This window comes from Leptonychotes weddellii, chromosome 5 (assembly GCF_054177405.1).
Source record: "Leptonychotes weddellii isolate Sample4059 chromosome 5, ASM5417740v2, whole genome shotgun sequence".
Lineage (NCBI taxonomy): Eukaryota > Metazoa > Chordata > Mammalia > Carnivora > Phocidae > Leptonychotes > Leptonychotes weddellii.
The window spans coordinates 152,430,228-152,448,998 of NC_138373.1; the positions used below are offsets into that span (position 1 = coordinate 152,430,228).

The 18,771-nt window shown below is 43.7% G+C and overlaps 1 protein-coding gene across 2 annotated transcripts in view; it reads left to right on the forward strand.

Moving 5' to 3' along the window:
* Window positions 1-18,771, forward strand: part of SGSM3 (small G protein signaling modulator 3) — a 50,615-nt gene that overhangs the window by 25,928 nt on the left and 5,916 nt on the right. For both annotated transcript variants that reach the window (XM_081819106.1, XM_006729906.3), the window contains exons 2-6: window positions 14,755-14,874; window positions 15,350-15,435; window positions 15,893-15,959; window positions 18,137-18,345; window positions 18,430-18,537. In XM_081819106.1, coding sequence (XP_081675232.1) covers window positions 14,868-14,874; window positions 15,350-15,435; window positions 15,893-15,959; window positions 18,137-18,345; window positions 18,430-18,537 — 477 coding nt within the window. In that variant the 5' untranslated portion in view covers window positions 14,755-14,867. The remainder of the gene's footprint in view (window positions 1-14,754; window positions 14,875-15,349; window positions 15,436-15,892; window positions 15,960-18,136; window positions 18,346-18,429; window positions 18,538-18,771) is intronic.

Sequence of the window (18,771 nt, forward strand, 5' to 3'; positions counted from 1 at the left end):
TCCAGTGCTGTCTGCTCTGTTCCCCTCATCACTCTGCCTCCAACACACTGGCCTGTTACTTCTCCAGTGTAATAAACTCTTGTTGTTCTTTAAGACCCTTGCACAAGCCATTTCTTCTGCTTGGGCTGTCCCTTCTGGGTCTCTGCAGAGCTGGTTCCTTATCTCTGTGGTGTCAGATGAAATGTCATTTCCTCAGGCCTTCTCTGACCACCCATCAAAAGTAGTCCTTCTGCCCCTATATGTGTCCCTCTGAAACCTATTAGTTTGTGTTATTTTCTTCATAGTATATATTATTACTCTGAAATTACCTTATTCATTTATTTATTTATTGTCTGTTTTCTGTCACCAATATTAAAACCTGGCATTCAGTAAGCGCATACTATGTGCCAGGTATTGTGATAAGTATTTATTTACTTTTTCTCATTTGTCATCCCCTTTTACAGATGAGAAAACTGCAGGTTCAGAGAAGCAAGAATTTTGTCTGTCTTGTTTTACATGCTAGCACTTGTTTACTCCCTAGCACATGGAACAGTGTCTGGCACATAGTAGTTGCTCAAAAAAATTTGTTGGTTGGATAGATGAATGAAAGACTCCCAGATTTATCTCTTTACTTCTGATAGTTCCCTGGAGATGTATACTTTTATATCCAGTTGCCTACTTACTGTCTCCATTTGGATATCTAAGAAACATTTACATTATCCCTCAACTTGTAATCCCTTCTTCTCTCAAACCTGTTTCTTTTCCACTCTCCTCGGTATAAGTAAATGGCATCCTCATAATCCCAGGATTCAGACCAGAAACCTAGGCCTCACTTTTGCTTGCTCCCTTTCTTTGTTCGTCACATCCCGCCCGGTAGCGAGGCTTGTTGGTTCTTCCCGTGTTTCTGTCCTGAATCCATTCACTTCTCTTCATCTGTCTCCACTCTCATCACTACCATCATCTGTTTCCTGGATCTTGCCCTTTCTCACTTGTCTCCCTGCACCAATGCTTGTCTCTCTACAGGCCATTGGCCACACAACAGCACATCTGGGGCCCTTGCGGATTCCCATTGTCCTTAAAATCTAAATCCTTTACTGCGACCTACAGTCCCTTAGTGATCTGGGTGCTTCTACCTCTCCCATTTCCTCTTACCATTGCCCCTCTTGTTCATTGTGTTTCAGTTACACTGAAGCAGTGTATATCAAGTGCTGATGAGGATGCAGAGCAACTAGAACTCTCACATATCAAGTGCTGCTCCTTTCTGTTCCTCCAAGGTCTTACCCACATCAGAGCAGAGCGTTTGGATTTGTCATTCTTTCTGTCCATGACTCTCCACTGCCAGATCTTTGCAAGGGTGGTTTCCTGCCCTTCAGGTATCAACCCAAATAGTACTTCAGAGATTCCTTCGCTGGATTCTATATCACATCAGCCTTTTGTATTATTCAGAGAACCTCCCACACTTGGGAATTCTCATTTGTCCATCTGTTTGTTTTCTGTTTGATTTCCCCCTCTAGATTGTAAATCATTGCTGCCTTAGCACATAATATGTGTTGGAGAAATATTTGGGGAGTGAGTGACTGAAGGATTTACACATTTCTGGGTGTGCATGCGGCATTATAATGTTTTCACTTAATGTTAGATAATAAATAGTATACATATTTCTTTAGTCCCCACAATTGGAATTTTTATACTCGTGTCTGGTTTCTTTGATTAAGCATAATGTTTCTTCTCTTCTTTTATGTTATTAAGGTATAATTTACATATGATAAAATTCACTCCTTTTAGTGTACAGTTCTGCAAGCTCTGACAAATACATATTACCAACAATCAACATATAGAACAGTTCTCTCAGCTCCCAAAATTACCTTGTATAGCTAAGTAGTTAACTCTTCCTCCTACCCCCATCCTGTAGAAACTACTGGTCTGTTTTCTGTACTTATAGTTTGCTTTTTCCGGGGTGTCCTAAAGATGGAATCCTGCAGTATGTATCTTTTTCAATCTGACTTCTTTTCTTTAGCATAATACATTTGAAAATCATCTGTGTTGTTGAGTGTGTCAGTATTTGTTTCTTTGGGTTTGGTTTTTTTTTGTTTTTTTCACTGATTAGTAATCCATTATATGGATGTATCACAGTTCTTTATCAGTTAAAGGACATTTGGGTTGTTTTCGGATTTTGGCAATTGTGGATAAAGCTGCTGTAAACATTTATACACAGATTTTTGGGGTAAGCTAAAGTTTTCATTTCACTTAAAGAAATATACCTAGGAGTAGGATTTAGGGATTATATAAGTTATGTTTAGCTTTATAAGAAACTTCCAAACTCTTCCAAAATTGCTGTACCATTTTGCATTCCCACCAGCAATGTGAGAGTTCTAGTTGCTCTGCATCCTCATCAGCACTTGATATTGTTAGGTTTTGTTCGTGGTAGTGTTTTTTTGTTTTTTTTTTTTTAAGATTTATTTATTTATTTGAGAGAGCGAGAATGAGAGAGAGAGAGAGAGTACATGAGAGGGGGGAGGGTTAGAGGGAGAAGCAGGCTCCCCGCCGAGCAGGGAGCCCGATGTGGGACCCGATCCAGGGACTCCAGGATCATGACCTAAGCCGAAGGCAGTCGCTTAACCAACTGAGCCACCCAGGCACCCATGGTTTTTTATTTTAACAATTTAATATGTGTGTGGTAATATCTCATTGTGGTTTTAATTTGCATTTCCCTAGTGACTAATGATGTTGAGTATTTTTCTGCACACTTGTCATCTGTATATCTAATTTGAAAATGTTTCTTTTTATCTATTCATTTAAATGATCTCTACACCCATTGTGGGGCTCACACTCACAACCTGGAGATCAAGAGTCTCATGCTGTTCCTACAGAGCCAGCCAAGCACCCCTGAAAATGTTTGTTTGAATCTTTGCCCCTCCCTTTTTAAATTGTTTTTTTTTGTTTGTTTTTGCTTACTTAGTTTTTTTTTTTAAAGATTTTTTATTTTAATTTATTTATTTGAGAGAGAGAGAATGAGAGAGAGCACATGAGAGAGGGGAGGGTCAGAGGGAGAAGCAGACTCCCCGCCGAGCAGGAAGCCCGATGCGGGACTCGATCCAGGGACTCCAGGATCATGACCTGAGCCGAAGGCAGTCGCTTAACCAGCTGAGCCACCCAGGCGCCCATGTTTTTGCTTACTTAGTTTTGAGAATTCCTAATATTCTGGATACAAGTCCCTTTCAAATATGTGATTTGAAAATATTTACCATCCGTGGCTTTGATTTGATAAAGTCCAATTTATCTTTTTCTTCATTTATATTATCATGCTTTTAGTTTAAAATCTAAGTAATCTTTGCCTAACAAAGGTCACAAACATTTTTTCCTATGTTTTCTTCTATAAGTTTTAGTGTTCAGGGCATCCGGCTGGCTCAGTCGATAGAGTATGCAACTCCTCATCTCAGGGTCATGAGTTTGAGCCCTACATTGGGCTTAGAGCTTACTTAAAAAACAAATAGGGGTAACTGGGTGGCACAGTTGGTTGAGCGACTCTTGGTTTCAGCTCAGGTCATGATCTCATGGTGGTGAGATCAAGCCCCGCATTGGGCTCTATGCTCAGTGCAGAGTCGGCTTGAGACCCTGTCTGCCCCTCCACCCTGTGCTCTCTCTCTGTCTCTCTGTCTCTAAAATAAATAAATAAATAAATAAATCTTTTTTTAAAAAGTAGAAGTTTTAGTGTTAGGTTTTACATTTAGGCCTGTGATCCATTTTGAGTTAATTTTTTTGTATGTGATGTGAGGTATGGATTAGGGTAATTTTTTTTTGCAAATGGCTATCCAATTTTTCTAGGACCATTTGTTGAAAAGACTGTCCTTCCTCCATTGTATTATCTTTATATTTTTGCTGAAAATTAATTGTAATCATTTCTAGGGCTGCCATAATAAGAGTATCACAATCCGGGTGATTCAGAATGACAATAATATTATCTCACAGTTTTAGAGGCCAGAAGTCTGAAATCAGGGTGTCATCAGGGCCTTGCTCACTCTGAAACCTGTAGAGGAAGGATCTTTCTTTGCCTCTTCCAGCTTCCTTGGCTTGTTACAGCGTAGTTCCTGTCTCTGCTTCACATGGTGTTCTCCCTGTATCTCTTCTCATTGTCTTCCCTCTGTGTGTGTCTATGTCCAGATTTCCCCTTTTTTACAAGGACAGTAGTCCTTGAACTAGGGCTCACCTTAATGATGTCATCTTAAGTTGGTTAAATTACAAAGACCCAATTTCTAAATAGGTCACACTCTGAGGTATTGGGGGTTAGGACATCAACATACCTTCTTTTAGGAACACAATTCAACCCATAACATTAATTGGCAATATGTATGGGTCTATTTCTGAATTGCTTATTCTCTTCCATTGTTCTGTATGTCTGTCATTTTGCCAGTGCCACACTGTGCTATAGCTTTATAGTAAATATTGAAATCAGGTAGTGTGAGTTCTCCAGCTTTCTGCTTTTTCAAAATTATTTTGAGTAGTCTAATTCTTTTGCTCATTCATTTAAATTTTGGAATCAGCTTGTCAGTTTCTCCAGAAATCCTTCTGGGATTTTGATTGAAAATATATTGCATCCTTTCCTTGTTCCCAGTCTTAGGGGCAAAGCATTCAGTCTTTCATCCTTAAGATTTTTTTTTAAAAGATTTTATTTATTGAGAGAGAGAGCACGCATGCATGTGCAAGTAGGGGGAGGGGCAGAGGCAGAGGGAGAGAGAAGATCTCAAGCAGACTCCATGCCGACTGCTGAGCCTGACACGGGGCTCTATCCCACAACTCTGAGATCATGACCTGAGCAGATATCAAGAGTTGGACTCTTAACCAACTAAGCCACCCTTGAAAGGCACTCCTTTCACCATTAAGATGTTAACTGTTAAGATTTTTGTAGATAGGGGCGCCTGGGTGGCTCAGTTGGTTAAGCGACTGCCTTCGGCTCAGGTCATGATCCTGGAGTCCGGGGATCGAGTCCCGCATCGGGTTCCCTGCTCAGCAGGGAGTCTGCTTCTCCCTCTGACCTTCCTCCTTCTCATGCTCTCTGTCTCTCATTCTCTCTCTCTCAAATAAATAAATAAAATCTTAAAAAAAAAAAAGATTTTTGTAGATATCCTTTATTAAGTGAAGGAAGTTTCCTTCTTTTTCTAGTTTGTTGAGAGTTTTTATCATGAATGAATGTTGCCTTTTATCAAATACTTTTTCTGTATCTGTTGAGATAGTCATATACTTTTTCTTCTTTAGTCTATTGATGTGCTTAATTGCATTGATTGATTTTTAAATATTGAACAAGTCTTGCATTCTCAAGATAAATGCCACTTGGTCATGATGGTATTGTTCTTTTTATGCATTGCGGAACTTACTGGCATAAAATGTTCATAATATTCTTTTATTATCCTTTTACTGCCTCTAGGATCTGTAGTGAATATATCCTCTTTCATTCCTGATTTTGATAATCTGTGTCTTCTCACTTTTTTTCTGGTTCCCTCTGTCAGAGGTTTATTGATTTTATTGATCTTCTCAAAGGAGCAGATTTTGGTTTCATTCGTTTTTCCTCTATATTTGTTTCCATTTAACTGATTTCTGTAGTTATCGTTGTTACCTATGATTTTTTTTGTTCTTTGCATACTTTGCATTAAATTCAGCAATAAATTCAACAACTTAGATAATGGACAAATTCCTTGAAAGTGCACAAACTACCAAAGCTCACTCAAGAAGAAAAAGACCATCAGAATCGCCTTAACTCTGTTAAATAAATTATACTTGGAAACCTTTCCACAAAGAAAACTCCAGGCACAGAAGGCTTCATTGGTGATTTTTATTTAACATTTAAGAAAGAAGTAATACCATTCTGTAAAGCAAACATTGTCCTGATACCAAAACCAAAAAAAGGCATTACTAGGAAATAAAACTTGGACATATGTCCTTCATACATAGATGTAGAAATTTTTTTTTTAAGATTATATTTATTTGACAGAGACACAGCGAGAGAGGGAACACAAGCAGGGGGAGTGGGAGAGGGAGAAGCAGGCTCCCCGCTGAGCAGGGAGCCCGATGCGGGGCTCGATCCCAGGACCCTGGGATCATGACCTGAGCCGAAGGCAGACGCTTAATGACTGAGCCACCCAGGTGCCCCAGATGCAGAAATTCTTAACCCAATTTTAGCAAATTGCATTCCATGATATATAAAAGGGGGAATGTATTACGATGACACAGTGGGGGGAGCTTCAGGTATTCCTCATGTTCCTTTCAGGTTTTTCTTTCCCCAACCTTGGGTATATTCCTCACACACATGCTCTGACCAGTATTCAGATAAAGATTGGGGTTACCCTCTGCAAATTTCTGAAGTTCTCTGTGCAAGCTTCCCTTCTCTATTTCTGTTCTACTCTGGCCGTCTCTAGCTCTCCACTCTGTCTCCTGGGCCAGCCTGCAGACTCTCTCCAGGTGGGAACTGGGGTGATCATAGGGTTCACCTCATTCATTTTCTCTCTCTCAAGGTTCACTGTCCTGTGCTGCCTGTCTTCTAGTGTTTGAAAACCATTGTTTTATGTATTTTTCTGTTGTAGTTGTTCAAGTTGGGAAAGTAAACCCAGCCCTTGTAACTCCATCTTGGCCAGGCGTGGGAGTCCTTAGTTGGAATATGAAATGATTGACTCACATTTTATTGTGTCACTATCCCAAAATTCGATTAATTCCCCTATGTTTGACATTTAAATTATTTTCATGTTTTTGCAGTTTTTATGTATTTTCTTTTTTTTTTTTTAAGATTTTATTTATTTTGACAGAGAGACAGAGAGAGAGGGAACACAAGCAGGGGGAGTGGGAGAGGGAGAAGCAGGCTTCCCGCGGAGCAGGGAGCCCGACGTGGGGCTCGATCCCAGGACCTCAGGATCATCACCTGAGCAGAAGGCAGACGCTTAACGACTGAGCCACCCAGGCACCCCTCATGTATTTTCATATTTACTTCATGCTGAAGTAAACATTTTCATGCACATACCTTTTTGCTTCTATGGCATTTTTTCCTTAAGTTTCCGGGAGAATAAGCAATTCATGAGTGAACTAATTTTCTATCACAAAACTAGTTCTTACCAGCACTGAGTATTTTATTTTATTTATTTTTAAATAGGCTGCATGCCCAATATGGGGCTTGAACTCACGACCCCAAGATCAAGAGCCACATGCTCTAACAACTACGCCAGTCACGCATCCCAAGTATTCTATTTTAAAAAACAGTTTTATGTATGTTTATAGTTTATATACATATATATGTAAATATATATAATTATACATATATATATATATATATGTTCATATGTGTTTGTATATATATGAATGCTTCCATCATCAAAAGGGCTGACCTCCGTGGGTCTCTGGGTCTCAAATTCAATACCTCTAAGAAGGGACTCCATGAGGCCATTTTGGGAAAAGTGCTCATGCCTGGTCTCACCATGTTTGGCAGTGGCTATTGAGTGTTAATGATTGGTCCAGTTCAGGTCTGTGTTCACCCGGAACCAATCGACAAGGCTCAGAGAGAAGTCATGTAAATGTAAACAGCTTCCCAGAATTGTGTAGTCAGAAAGAGTGAGTAAAGGAAGCAGTCTCAAAAACTGTGGGGTCGGTGTGGTAGGGAGGTTGCTGTTTTCCAGACACCCAGAAAAAGGGAGAATATGGGATAAATAATTATTACCGTGGTGTGAAATGTGACATTTACTTTTTTTCATTTGCTGATGTTCATTCATTTGTCTAATTTATCTAATAAATGCTTATTGAGAGACTTCTGAGTGCCAGGGATGCAGAGGGAAACAAGATGCAGTCTAGTCTTGTGGAGTCAGTTGGCCAAAAAAGAAAAAGGAATAAAAATGCTATGAGGTAAGTGCTGTGATGGACTTATTCACAAGGCTTTATAGGAGCATAGGGAGAGAACCTCAACTGAAGGCAGAGAAGAGTCACGAAGGTGTATTAGTTATCTTTGATGCATAACAAATCACCCTAGAACTTAGTGGCTTAATGCAGAAATAATAATTTATTATCTCTTATTAGTTTCTATGGGTCAGAAATTCAGGAGCATCTCAGGGAGATTCTGGCTCATGAGAGAAGAGAGTCTCTCATGACATTGCTGTTAGGATGTTGGCTGGGCCTGCAGTCATCTGAAGGCTAGGGACTAGGGGATCTACTTCCGAGGTGGTTCACTGAAGTGGCTTGCAAAGTTGGTGTCTCTCCATGGGGCTCCTTGAGTGTCCTTACAGCATGGCAGCTGACTTTCCCCCAGAGCAAGTGATTCAGGAGACGAAGGTGGAAGCTGCAATGCTATTTATGGCCTGTCCTTGAAAGTTACACACGGTCACTGCTGCCATAATTGGTCACAGAGGTTAGCTGTGGCTCAGTGTGGAGAGGGCCTACACAGGGGTGTGAATACCAGGAGGTAGAAACATTTGGGGCCATATTGGAGGCAGGCTACTGTAGAAGGCTTCTTTCTATGACAAGGTGGTGTTTCATTTGAGTCAGCATGAATAAGAGTCTACCTGACAGGTAAGGAGAAGACCATTAGAGACTAAAGAATGGAGACATTTGGGCAGCTGATAGGATAGGCCAGCATCACTGTAGAGTAAGGTAGAGGTGGGGATGATGAGAGAGGGGTAGAACCAGGTCATATAGGACCTTGTATTGTTAGAGAATATGGCCCTTATTCTGGGCATGAGTTAATAAGCAGGAGATCAGGGATCAGGTTTGCATTTCAGAAAGATAATGTTGACCATAGGAAATAACTGGAAATACTAGTCTGGAGCTTGGGAGAAAGGGGTCATCAGAGGGAAGAGTGGTTGTGAAGCTTTTTTTAATTGAAGTATAGTTCCACATGATGTTCTTTTGGTTTCAAGTGTATAACATAGTGATTTGACAAGTCTGTCACCACAAGTGTAGCTTCCATCTGTCCTCACACAAAGCTATTGCAATACCATTAATTATATTCCTCATGCTGTACTTTTTATTCCCATGACTTATTCATTCCATAGCTGGAAGCTGGTATCTCCCAGTGCTCTTCCCCCATTTTGCCCACCCCTCACCCTCCTCACCTCTGGCAACCATTAATTTGTTCTCCGTATTTATGGGTCTGTTTTTGCTTTCCGTTTTTTTGTTTTATTTTTTGGAGTCCACATAAAAGTGAAATCATGTTGTATTTGTCTTTCTCTAGTTTCACTTAGCATAAGACCCTCTAGGTTCATCCACGCTGTCACAAATGGCAAGATCTCATCCTTTTTATGGCTGAGTAGTATTCCATTTGTGTTTGTGTGTGTGCGTGCACATGCAGCTACATGTGTCTGTGGGTGAACAGCATGTTGTCTTTATCCATTCATCTATCGGTGGATAGCTGGGTTGCTTCCCTATCTTGGCTATTGTAAATAATGCAGTAAATATCGGGGTGCATATATCTTTTCAAATGAGATTTTTTGTTTTTTATGGATAAATACCCAGTAGTGTGATTAGTGGATCATACAGTATTTCTATTTTTAACTTTTTGAGGAACTTCCATACTGTTTTCTGTGGTGGCTATACCAGTTTGCGTTCACACCAACACTGCACAAGGATTTTTCTCCAAATCCTCGCCAACACTTGTTTTTCTTGTCTTTTGATTCTGCCCATTCGGACAGATGTAAGGTGATACCTCACTGTGGTTTTGATTTGCATTTTCCTGATGATGAGTGATGTGGAGCCATCTTTTTGTTTGTTGGCCATTTGTATGTCATCTTTGAAAAACTCTTCAGGTCCTCTGCCCATTTCTTAATCAAATTATTTGGGGTTTTTTGGTGTTGAGTTGTGTAAGTTCTTTATATATTTTGGATACTAACCCTCTATCGGATATATCATTTGCAGATGTCTGCTCCCATTCAGTAGGTGGTCTTTTTGTTTTGATGGTTTCTTACCTCGTGCAGAGGCTTTTTATTTTGTATAGTCCCAATAGCTCTATTTTTGCTTTTGTTTCTCTTGCCTCAGAGGACCTATCTACAAAAATGTTGCTAAGGCCAGTTTCAAAGAAATTACTGCCTGTGTTTTCTTCTAGGAGTTTTATGGTTTCAGATTTCATATTTAGGTCTTTAAGATTGTAATTTTTTTTTTTTTTAAGTAGCCTCCATGCCCAGCCAGTTGGGCTTGAACTCAGAACCCTGAGATCAAGACCTGAGCTGAGATCAAGAGTTGGACACTTAACCGACGGAGCCAACCACATGCCCCAAGATTTTAATTTTTAAAGTATTTATAGTAGCTCCATTATCATCTTACTCCAGCCTTTCTTGGGACTTCCCTGGCTTTGTACTTCTTGCTCCCAGTTAGTTGTTATCAATAGTTTTCTGTGTCCTGTCATTTTCTCACAGAGAAAAACAGTCTTTAGGATTCAACCCTTTTGGAATACTTGTGACAAACCTGCAGTATTGTCAAGAAAATTAGAATAGTAGGTCAAGAGTGGATGAAGGATAAAATCTCCTTGATCGGGCGCCTGGGTGGCTCAGTTGGTTAAGCGACTGCCTTCGGCTCAGGTCATGATCCTGGAGTCCCGGATCAAGTCCCGCATTGGGCTCCCTGCTTGGCAGGGAGCCTGCTTCTCCCTCTGACCCTCCCCCCTCTCATGTGCTCTCTATCTCTCTCATTCTCTCTGTCTCAAATAAATAAATAAAATCTTTAAAAAAAAAAAATCTCCTTGATCTATATCAAGAGCGAGCACCCCCCTTCCCAACACATACAGATTTACAGCGACATCTGACAGTCTGCTTTGTGAACAAAATTTGTCTTAAAAGAAATCGTAAGATTGGCAGACAAGGGAGAAATATACTGGAGACAGAGTAAAAAGATACCTTTAAGCATGTAAATTTCATTTAAAAAATTCCTTCTGTAGCACTCAGAGTTGCTTGTGTTGATCCTGGTTTTCAAAAGTTTGCCTCCCAGTACCCCTGTGACAACAGCAGGGCAGCTGGTGACGTGGCCAACTCCTTAGCTGCTTTTACTGGCTTCCAGATGGCTGCTTTCAGGAAGGTTTCCATAGCGACCAGAGGCAGGAAAAACCTGCCTGCCCAGCTTAGCAATATCATATCTGGCTCCTCCTGGGAACGTGGAGACTCAGAGCAGTCGGTGGGAGATGGTGGCAAAGATATATTATTGCAGAGACTCTTTAAAATATATCCAGAATCTGACCATTTCTTGCTGGTCCCACTGTAGCAAAGCCAGCGTCATTCCCACCGGCGTCCCTGGCAAGCCTCCTGCTTGCAGCCTTTTCTGCACGGCACGAGAGCTTTTAAAACCTAAGTCAGATTCAGGTTCACCTCTGCTCAGAACCCTGCTGTGATGCCCACCTCACTGAGAATAAGATCCAAAGTCTGCACACAACGGCCAGGCCCTCCGTGACTCCTGCTGTGTCTCCCACCTGAGTTTGCTCTCGCTGTCCCGGTTCCCAATCCACTGGCCACCTTGCTGCTGTTCCAGCCTTCCAAGTATGTTCCTGCCTTAAAGGCTTTGCACTTGCTATTCCTTCTGCCTGGATCCCTTTTCCCTCAGATAGCCACATGACTTGATTGCTCACTTCCTTCTGTTTTGGTCTTTGCTCAGATGCCGCCTTCTCTTCAGAGGGCTTTTCCTGACCACTTTATTATACATAACCCCTCTCTTCTGTACTCTCTGTACTTTTTACCTTCTTTATTTTTCTTATAGTACTATAGTTACCGTGATCTGACTCAGCTATTTTTATGCTTATTGTCTGATTCTCTAATGTAACACCTGGGACTTCTGATTTTTCACTATTGCATCTCAGCCCTTAGAACCATGCCTGGATTGTGGTGGCACTCTGTAAATGTTCGTTGAGTGAAGCAATGAGTGGGAGGCAAGCTAAAATGGTTAGCTAAGAAGCTAAGCTTCTTGGCCCCCTCAGTTCTCCACTGCCAGAGACAGCTCATTTCCTCCACTGTCAGCAACGCCTGCTTCCTTCACACTTTGTCCCCCCGGAAGAAACAACCAAATCACTACCTCTGTGGCATCAATGATGAGGACGCTGGTGATGATCTAGCTGGTGGCCGTGTGACATCAGTTCACCAGGCAGGATGGGGAGGTAGCATGGTTTTGTAGGAGGGTACGTTGTTGGAGTCTATTTGGAAAACTATACATGCGTCTTTTCTAGGCTTATTTTCTTCTGTATAATGAATAGAAGTATCTACTTCAAAATGTGTTATAAGGACTGAATGATGATGTGATTTTAAAACTTCTAGTTCATTCCCTTTAATGGAAACATACGTATTGCTCCATCCAGCATGAAATTCTCATTCAAACCTGGCCCTACATATCTGTTATACTGAAGGAAGACATTCTGTTTTTGTTTTTTTAAGATTTATTTATTGGAGAGCACATGGATGCATGCAAGTAGGGGAAGGGGCAGAGTGAGAGAATCCTCAAGCAGACTTCCCACTGAGCACAGAGCCCCATGCAGGGCTCAATCCCACAACCCTGACATCATGACCTGAGCCAAAATCAAGAGTCAGACACAACCACTGAGCCACCAAGGTGCCAGGAAGACATTCTGTTTTCATTATTATCCTTACTCAGAATGGACAAGCCTAGGATGGCCGACCTGTTAGGGAAGCGGATCCTGCCATCTGGCTCTCAGTGGTTCTTGTCTGGAAGCAGGAGGGAGCAGCTCTCCCAGTTGGGCAGCAAGGCCTCCCTGATGGGCATTTAGGCCAAATATGGCATGGTTGGGCTGTGTCTGAGGCAGGAGTGGAGGTTGGTCACCAGCTGAGCTGCCCTTATGAGCTACAAGATGACTCTTTTGCCCCCAGATTTGCAAATGTGTCTTTAACGAGAACGGGGATTTTTTTTTCACATGCCCACCATGAACATATGCTCAAGTTAAGGGTCCATAGGGTGATGTTTTCCCAAAGCTGCCTTTGATTTTCCTTTTTTGCTTCCTTGTCAGTCACCTGACCCTCTAGTCTCCCAGAATTCTGTGGCAGAGGGCGTGGAGGTGAGGCGCTGCTGTGGGCCGGAACAGCAGCAACCCCTGAAAAATGGCAGGAGAAGACGTTTCTTTAGGTCCGGATCTGGAGGAACATGACTTCAAAAACTGGAAGGCAGCTTGTCCTAAAATATTTCAGCCACATCGCCTTATTGCTACCTCTTGTTTCTTTCACGGAGTCTAAGCCTTTCATTCCGTAGTTGGAAATGAAAGGCTTAATATTCAGAAAAAGCTGAGGAAACTGCTCCAGAAACTGCATTTCTGTTGAAGCTCAGGTAATAACAGATTCTTTCTAGATCTACTAGGAACAGGTTAGAAATGAGGAGTTAGAGAGTTAGAGGACACCCCAGTTGATGGTTTTTTCCTTTCTAAATTATAGCCATAATTCACACGCTATAAAATTCACCATTTTTATTTAAAGTGTGCAGTTCACTGGTTTTAGTATTTCATACTGTTGTGCAACTATCACCACCATCCCATTCTAGAACATTTTTCATCTCCCCCAGACAGAAACCCTGTTTTAGTGGTCACTCTGCAGTCCCATCTCCCCCAACCTTTGGCAGCCACTCGCCTACTTTCTACCCATGGATTTGCCTCTTTTGGACATTTCACTTAAACGGAATCATACAGTCTTCCCCCTGTTGTGAGTGGCCTCTTTCACTGAGCATAATGTTCTCAGGGTCCATTGATAGAGCCACATGTATCAGTACTTCGCTCCTGTTTATGGCTGAATAATGTTCCACTGCATGGATGGTCCAGACATTCTGTATATCCACTCATCAGTTGGCTTGTTTCTCCTTTTTGGCTATATAATGAATAATGCTGCTATGAATATTGTATATAGGTTTCTGGGTGGATGGACATGCTTTCATTCCTCTTGGGTGAGTAACTACAGGAGTGGAATTACTGGGTCGTATGGGAACTCCCATGTTTACCTCTTTGACAGACTACCAGACTGTTCTCAGCAGCAGCTTCTCCATTTTATATTTCACAGACCACCAGCAATATAAGCGTTCTACTTTCTCCATGTCCTCGTCCACACTTACAGTCTGTCTTTTTGATTATGGCCATCTTAGTGGGCGTGAAATGGTACCTCACTGAGGCTTCAATTTGCATTTCCCTGATGAATAATCTTTTTACCTGCTCATTGGCCATTTATCTCTCTTTGGAGAAATGTATATGCAGATCTTTTCCCCATTTTGTCTTTTTGTTGAGTCCTCATTTTTTGAGAGGACAAAAAAAAGGGAGGGAGGCAGGAATTTCAGTGGCAACAGGAGAGATCTGGATTAGATTTCAACCTCCTGGTTTCCCAGCTATAAGGCTAGTGGAGAATGTGGTAGAGCGGATGGTTTGGTGAAGGGGAAAAGGTCAGTGTTGAGGTGAATTCGAGGTATTGACTCAGAGGCTAAGTTGTATTCTGCTAAATGGTTCCTCAAAGATTCTAGCTCAGGGAAACCTATTCACGGAGGTTTGGCCGTTTTTTTCCTTTTAAAGAAGCATTTGCCTGAGCCTAGGGCATCAGGAAGACTGTATGTACGATTCTTTCCTTTAATAACGGAACTGAGTGGGCACTCCCCTTGGCTTACAGAGCTGTTAACATCAGTTTTGTAGCTTCTTCAGAGTGTTTCATGTATCCTCTCCCAGACGAAATGTTCAGAATAGGAGGCATTTCTTTCAAGTGTGGCTTTTCCTTCTCACTGTCCCTTGGCCAGCAGAATCACACTACTCCCAGGAGAGGGGCTGCATTATAATGACTTTCCCCTCCGCTCTCCTACCAGGGCAGATGTTTCTGGACCAGATGAAGCCTGAGGAGCCTTCCAGCTGTAAAATAATAGGCTAGGAAGCCTTCTAAGTGTGGATTTGCAGAAGACTTGCCCCGCCTCTCCACACAATGTCAGGTGGGAGGCAGGCCCTGGGCTGGAATTGGGTGAGAGGCTGTCTGAAAGAGGGGAGGGTCTCACCCTCCCATCCAATGGAGTGGAAGCAGGACAGGCCTTTGAGGAAAGAGTGCGAGAAAGGAGGAGGTCCTCCTGCCGGGAATCCAGGGTTACCACAACTTTTCATGGCTCAGATCTCCAGGTTCTGTGAATCCCTCCCTCCAGCCTGCAAATCCTCACACTTGGATGGGGGAAGAAGCAAAGAGATGGAATTTGGTTTGGTTTTGTAACATGCTGCTTTTTTTCTTTTCCTTCCTCCAGAAAGTTGCTCATTTTTAGGTCTCTTCCCCTCCCCCATCCATTCCACTTTCAATGGTGCAGTCCCTTTTCTGCTGAGGCCCTTTTTGGGGGGGAGTGGGGATGTCCCACCTTGATTTTTGCCCCTGAACGCTCTGCATTTTCTTAATTTCCTATTCCTGGTCCTCCTTGATTTTAGGAAACCACATACCTTCTGCCAGTGGCCCCTTCTCAGCCCTGACTCCGAGCATGTGGCCCCAGGAGATCTTGGCCAAGTACACGCAGGTACAGCTTTGTGCCTAGGCTTTGGCGCCAAAGGGAACCCACTGCTTTAGACTTCCTGGAGCCACCCCACTGTGTTCACTTGGGCTCAGAAGCCACCATCAGAGATGGCACCTTAGCTCCATATCCTCTGGGAATTAGTCATGAGGTTGGAGGAAAAGTATTCGGCACTGTGTGCTCAGTATTATGAAGACACAGAAATGCATAAAATATGTTTCTTTCCTTGATCTCATTATCTTCGACCTCTGAGGAGAACAAGGAAAATGCTGGGCCAGTTCAAGAAGGTGGTGGCCCCTTTGGCTGAGCGATGACCACAGAAGCTTCAAGGAAGGGGTGGCCTTTGATCTGAGTCTTGAAGGCCAGTGGAATTTCAGCAGGCAGCAATGTGGGAGGCATCTTCCAGAATCTGTGGTCCCAGACTGGTGGCCACCCAACTGACTTTTCCTAATCCTGGTTCTAGAAGGAAGAGTCAGCGGAACAACCAGAGTTCTGCTACGATGAGTTTGGCTTCCGCGTGGACAAGGAAGGTAAGATGGAGCCCCTGGTGTGTAATCTTGCTGCTGTCCGTGGGGAGGACTCCAGCTCCAGCAACTCTCCATGGTGCCACTATGACCTGGGCTCTGGGGGCTTCACCTGCTCCTGCGCTGACGTAAAAGTATCATCCTCAGAGGCAATTCTCAGTATATGGAAACCTCTTGAGTTTTTTAAAATTTAGGTTAATTTTATTGATCTTCATACGATAATAATAGCAATAATTTTATTGTAGTGAAGTCAAAAAATACAGAAAAGTGTAAAGATTAAAACATATTAATCCATAATCCCACAACCTGAAGATAATTGCTGACATTTCAGTTTCTTTCTTTCCTGGCTCTGTGTGTGTGTGTGTGTGTGTACTTTTCGTAACTAACATGTTATCTACATATTTTTATATTGCTCTTATGTCTCTTAACATTATTTACCATGAGCATTTCTTCTGTCAGTTAAGACCTCTTTAAAAGCATATTTTTCAGTGGCTGCATAATATGCCTTTATAAGGGATTGATCATAATATTTTATAACCACTCTTCTGTAAGTGGGCCTCTAGGCCATTTCCATTGTTTCCTACTCTAAATACACCTGCTGGTTTCCAAGTGGGCTGTCGGGAAAGCTGTCTGCTGGAACCCAGGACAGCCTGTCACCAGGATGTAACTATGACTAGAAGATTTTAATGGGCTGAAACCGGTCCTCTTCAGGTCACTCATATTCCAATTCTGATGTAAGTTTTCCTTGCTCCCTGGTTTGCAGGCAGATACTTGGAAGTTAAAAAGTTGGGCCTGTGAGGAACACAGGGAACTCTCTAGCATAATGGAAATATTCTCTATCCCTTTTTTTTTTTTTAAGATTTATTTATTTGAGAGAGAGAGATTATGAGAGAGAGAGAGCACATGAGAGGGGGGAGGGTCAGAGGGAGAGGTAGACTCCCTGCTGAGCAGGGAGCCCGATGCAGGACTCGATCCTGGGACTCCAGGATTATGACCTGAGCCAAAGGCAGTCGCTTAACCAACTGAGCCACCCAGGTGCCCCAAAATATTCTCTGTCTTGATGATCGCGGATGACATTTAGACATTTATTTACTGATACTCACCAAAGTGTACACTTAAAATCTGTGCATTTTAATCTGCATGTAAATTCACTAAAGGTGAAGTTTTGCAAAGGTGAGGCTGAGGACATGGCTTTCGCGTGAGTAAGGAGGATCTGTGTGAGGCTAATGTGCCCTGATGTTGCCTGGTGGTCGCAAGAGCTCTGTCGGTGTTGACACCAGCATTTCAGGGGCTGTCTGCGGGTTGTCCGCCCTCCACTGCTGCATCCCCACTGCCTCGAACAAACCTGAAAGTGGTCTTGGCCTTCTGGAATTACCAGACAGTGAACAAACAAACTTATGCCGGGAGCAAGAAGAGCTATGAAAAAATTTGGAGCTGTGGAGAAGAGGGGAGGTGGATTGTGTGCGAGGTGACAGAAGGGGAAGGCCTCTCAAAGGGGAGACATTTGGATGGAGACGAGGAGGAAGCGAGGCAGTGAGCACAGCTGGGGCAAGGGAGTAATCCAGGCAGAGGCCCTGAGGTGGGGGGGGATTTGGTGAGGAATAGCTGGAGCCAGGGGAGCAAGAGGAAAGCAGTAGGTGATGAGGACGGAGGAGCCAGGCCGAGAGGACGTGGTCACGGAGCCTTGTAAGGCCTCTTGTCAGAGTGAGCCGAGTGACGTGGTCTGACTCGTGTCTGAGATGGGGCCCTCCTACTGCTGGGTGAATGCCTTTGAGGGGCAGGGGTGCAAACGAGCGAGGGAGAAGGCTGTACGGTGACCCCGATGGAAGCTGATGGCTTGGTCAAGGGCCACAGTGGGAGGTGGTAAGAGCGGTGAGATCTGCCAGCAGGGCTTGCCTGGGGGCTGAATGTGGGGGACAAGTGGAGGGGGAGCCAGAGGGCCTTCTGAGTATCTGGAGAGTGGGGGTGGGTCTGTGGACCTGGGAGGGACTGGGCAGGGGCAGGTTTGGGGCAGAAACTCAAGAGCTTGCATTTGCTCATTGGTATGTCTGCGGGATGTGCGGCTGGAGCCAGGGAAGCTGTTGCAGATGTGGCTCTGGATTTCAGTGGTGAGATCTGGGCACTGGACCTAAAGGCCACGGCCTGCCCCTGCTCACCACTGCGTCTCCCGGCTCTCCTGGCAGACGGTGCCAACCCCAGCTGCAGCAGGCTGCCAGGTGTGTCTCTGTTGGAGGACCCTCCACAGAGGCTGCGGTGGCAGGCCCACCTGGAGTTCACCCATAACCACGATGTGGGGGATCTCACCTGGGACAAGATTGCCATCTCTCTGCCCCGCTCGGAGAAGCTTCGCTCCCTGGTGCTGGCCGGCATCCCACACAGCATGAGGCCACAGGTGAAGCTGCGAGGGAGGGGCCACCGCGCAGAGGGGGAGGGTTCAAGTGTCCCACCAAAAGCTCATGGCAGCTCCCTCCTGCAGCTGTGGATGCGGCTCTCCGGGGCCCTGCAGAAGAAGAGGAATTCTGAGCTGTCCTACCGAGAGGTGGTGAAGAACAGCTCCAATGATGAGACCATTGCTGCCAAACAGGTGAGGGGGGCCCTTCAGGAAGCACTTTCTGGTCAGAAACCGTGTGTGGGCCTGCAGGAGGGCAGTGAGCTGCCTGGGGTTACAGGAAGCCGCCCCTCTTGGTCTCTCCTTGGCAGGGGTGGCCTGGGAGAGCAGGCGGCCGTGTGGTAGCCCTTACACTCCCAGACACGTGTCTGTGCTTCCTGGGTCCTCTGTAGGCAGCGGGGACAATTGTCAAAAAGATCACCAAACCTG